This window comes from Opisthorchis viverrini (assembly GCF_000715545.1).
Source record: "Opisthorchis viverrini unplaced genomic scaffold opera_v5_2516, whole genome shotgun sequence".
In the NCBI taxonomy this organism is placed as follows: Eukaryota; Metazoa; Platyhelminthes; class Trematoda; order Opisthorchiida; family Opisthorchiidae; genus Opisthorchis; species Opisthorchis viverrini.
The window spans coordinates 1-1440 of NW_008754683.1; the positions used below are offsets into that span (position 1 = coordinate 1).

The 1440-nt window shown below is 42.9% G+C and overlaps 1 protein-coding gene across 1 annotated transcript; it reads right to left on the minus strand.

Annotated features, from left to right (window-relative positions):
• Positions 1-120: 120 nt before the first annotated feature.
• Positions 121-530, minus strand: T265_15969 (hypothetical protein; the record flags this gene model as incomplete). The annotated part of the gene is made up of 4 exons (XM_009179416.1): positions 121-180; positions 216-330; positions 365-429; positions 465-530. Coding segments are annotated over 4 exons (306 nt in total), but the record flags the coding sequence as incomplete, so codon positions are not given.
• Between the last annotated feature and the right edge of the window lie 910 nt (positions 531-1440).

Genomic DNA, 1440 nt, shown 5'->3' on the forward strand with positions numbered 1-1440 from the left:
CTCTGATTCCACCTGCCACGTATAACTCGATGATCAGAGAAGTCAGTATGGATAGTAGAGTGTACTCCTATTGCGACTAACAGAATGGTAGTTGACAAAATAGGTCATCAACAATTACTTGCTGAATCGGTCCCTGTAAGGGTATGTGCCATCAGCGACCTGAGCTTCCCATTCCTCGTACTAAGGGATGAAAAGAAAAAATTTGCGGGACATACCCAAAACTTCGGGCAAATATTGTGATACATCTTGTAAAAGTAATTGCACGGTTTGTAATCCTCTCCGTACAGATTTTTACAGCGAAAATAATCAATGAAATTTTCCCGACAATTTCTGCAGAAATAACAAGAATGTGAAGATGAATTACCCAGTTTGATTAATGTTTGGGAATCTCGAATCATATGGGACAACGTTCAACCAGTCATAATCACCCTAGTGTTCCATGATAATAACAGACCACGAATTACCGTTTTCTTGCTTTCTCTACACTTCTCTGCGTATTTTTTGAGAGCGTCACCACTTAGCCGCGACATTTCAATGGCGCGCCTTTTCCTTAGACTTCCGTCTGGTTATCCGATAGGGAAAATGAAAATGTCCTTAGCCTGACGGATGGATGCACATGGCAGAGGACTTACCCCAAGTTCCCCAGACTGGGTTTGTTCTTATTGTTCACTGAATTTCACCCTCCTAAGAGGCAAGAGCTTTTTTCTTCCCAGTGTTGTCTGTAGGCTTGACAGCACGATGACAGAAATCATAGAGCGTTTTGAATTGGTTTCTAGATGCAGCGCGAGGACGATTGTGTCTCGTACCAACAAAAAAAATGATTTTGAATGCGAGTAGGATACAAGAGCCGTGTAACTCGCGCTCCCAGACCCCCACTGATAACATATTCTTAGACGAGAAAGGAAGGCAACAGGAACGGGAATTCACCGCTTCGAAAGGCAGACCCAAAGGGGGTGAGTGGCACCCAAACTTACTGGAGCGATTAAAGAGTGGAGTAGTTTGTGGAAGAGATTGAGAGACGAAACAGTGTCGCAGGGTTAAGGGACAACTGGGGCGAAACCTGTTAGAGGGGTGCAGATAACAACGTATTTCATCCCAGAGGATGAGAAGTGCGAATGAGTAACGTTTTCCCTGCTGAATAGTGTGCCTGTTAAACGGCCAGATGGAATGATCAAAGCGGACCATATTTCGATACTATACGTTCTTTATTTTGCTCCTGAAGTTTTATGTCGCGAAAATACTGTCTTCTCCCAAACAATAAGGTTCCGATAGAGAAAATGTCTTTGAATACAATTGTTTGCACACATATACTTAGCCTTACTATCGTTAAAATTTTCTGAAGTGTACCCAGGTCATCATTTTGAGCGCCCTGCTAATCTTCAACCCTTATCTCTGTCATCAGGGCTGAAATTCATTGGCTAAGCACCACAGCATTTTTTC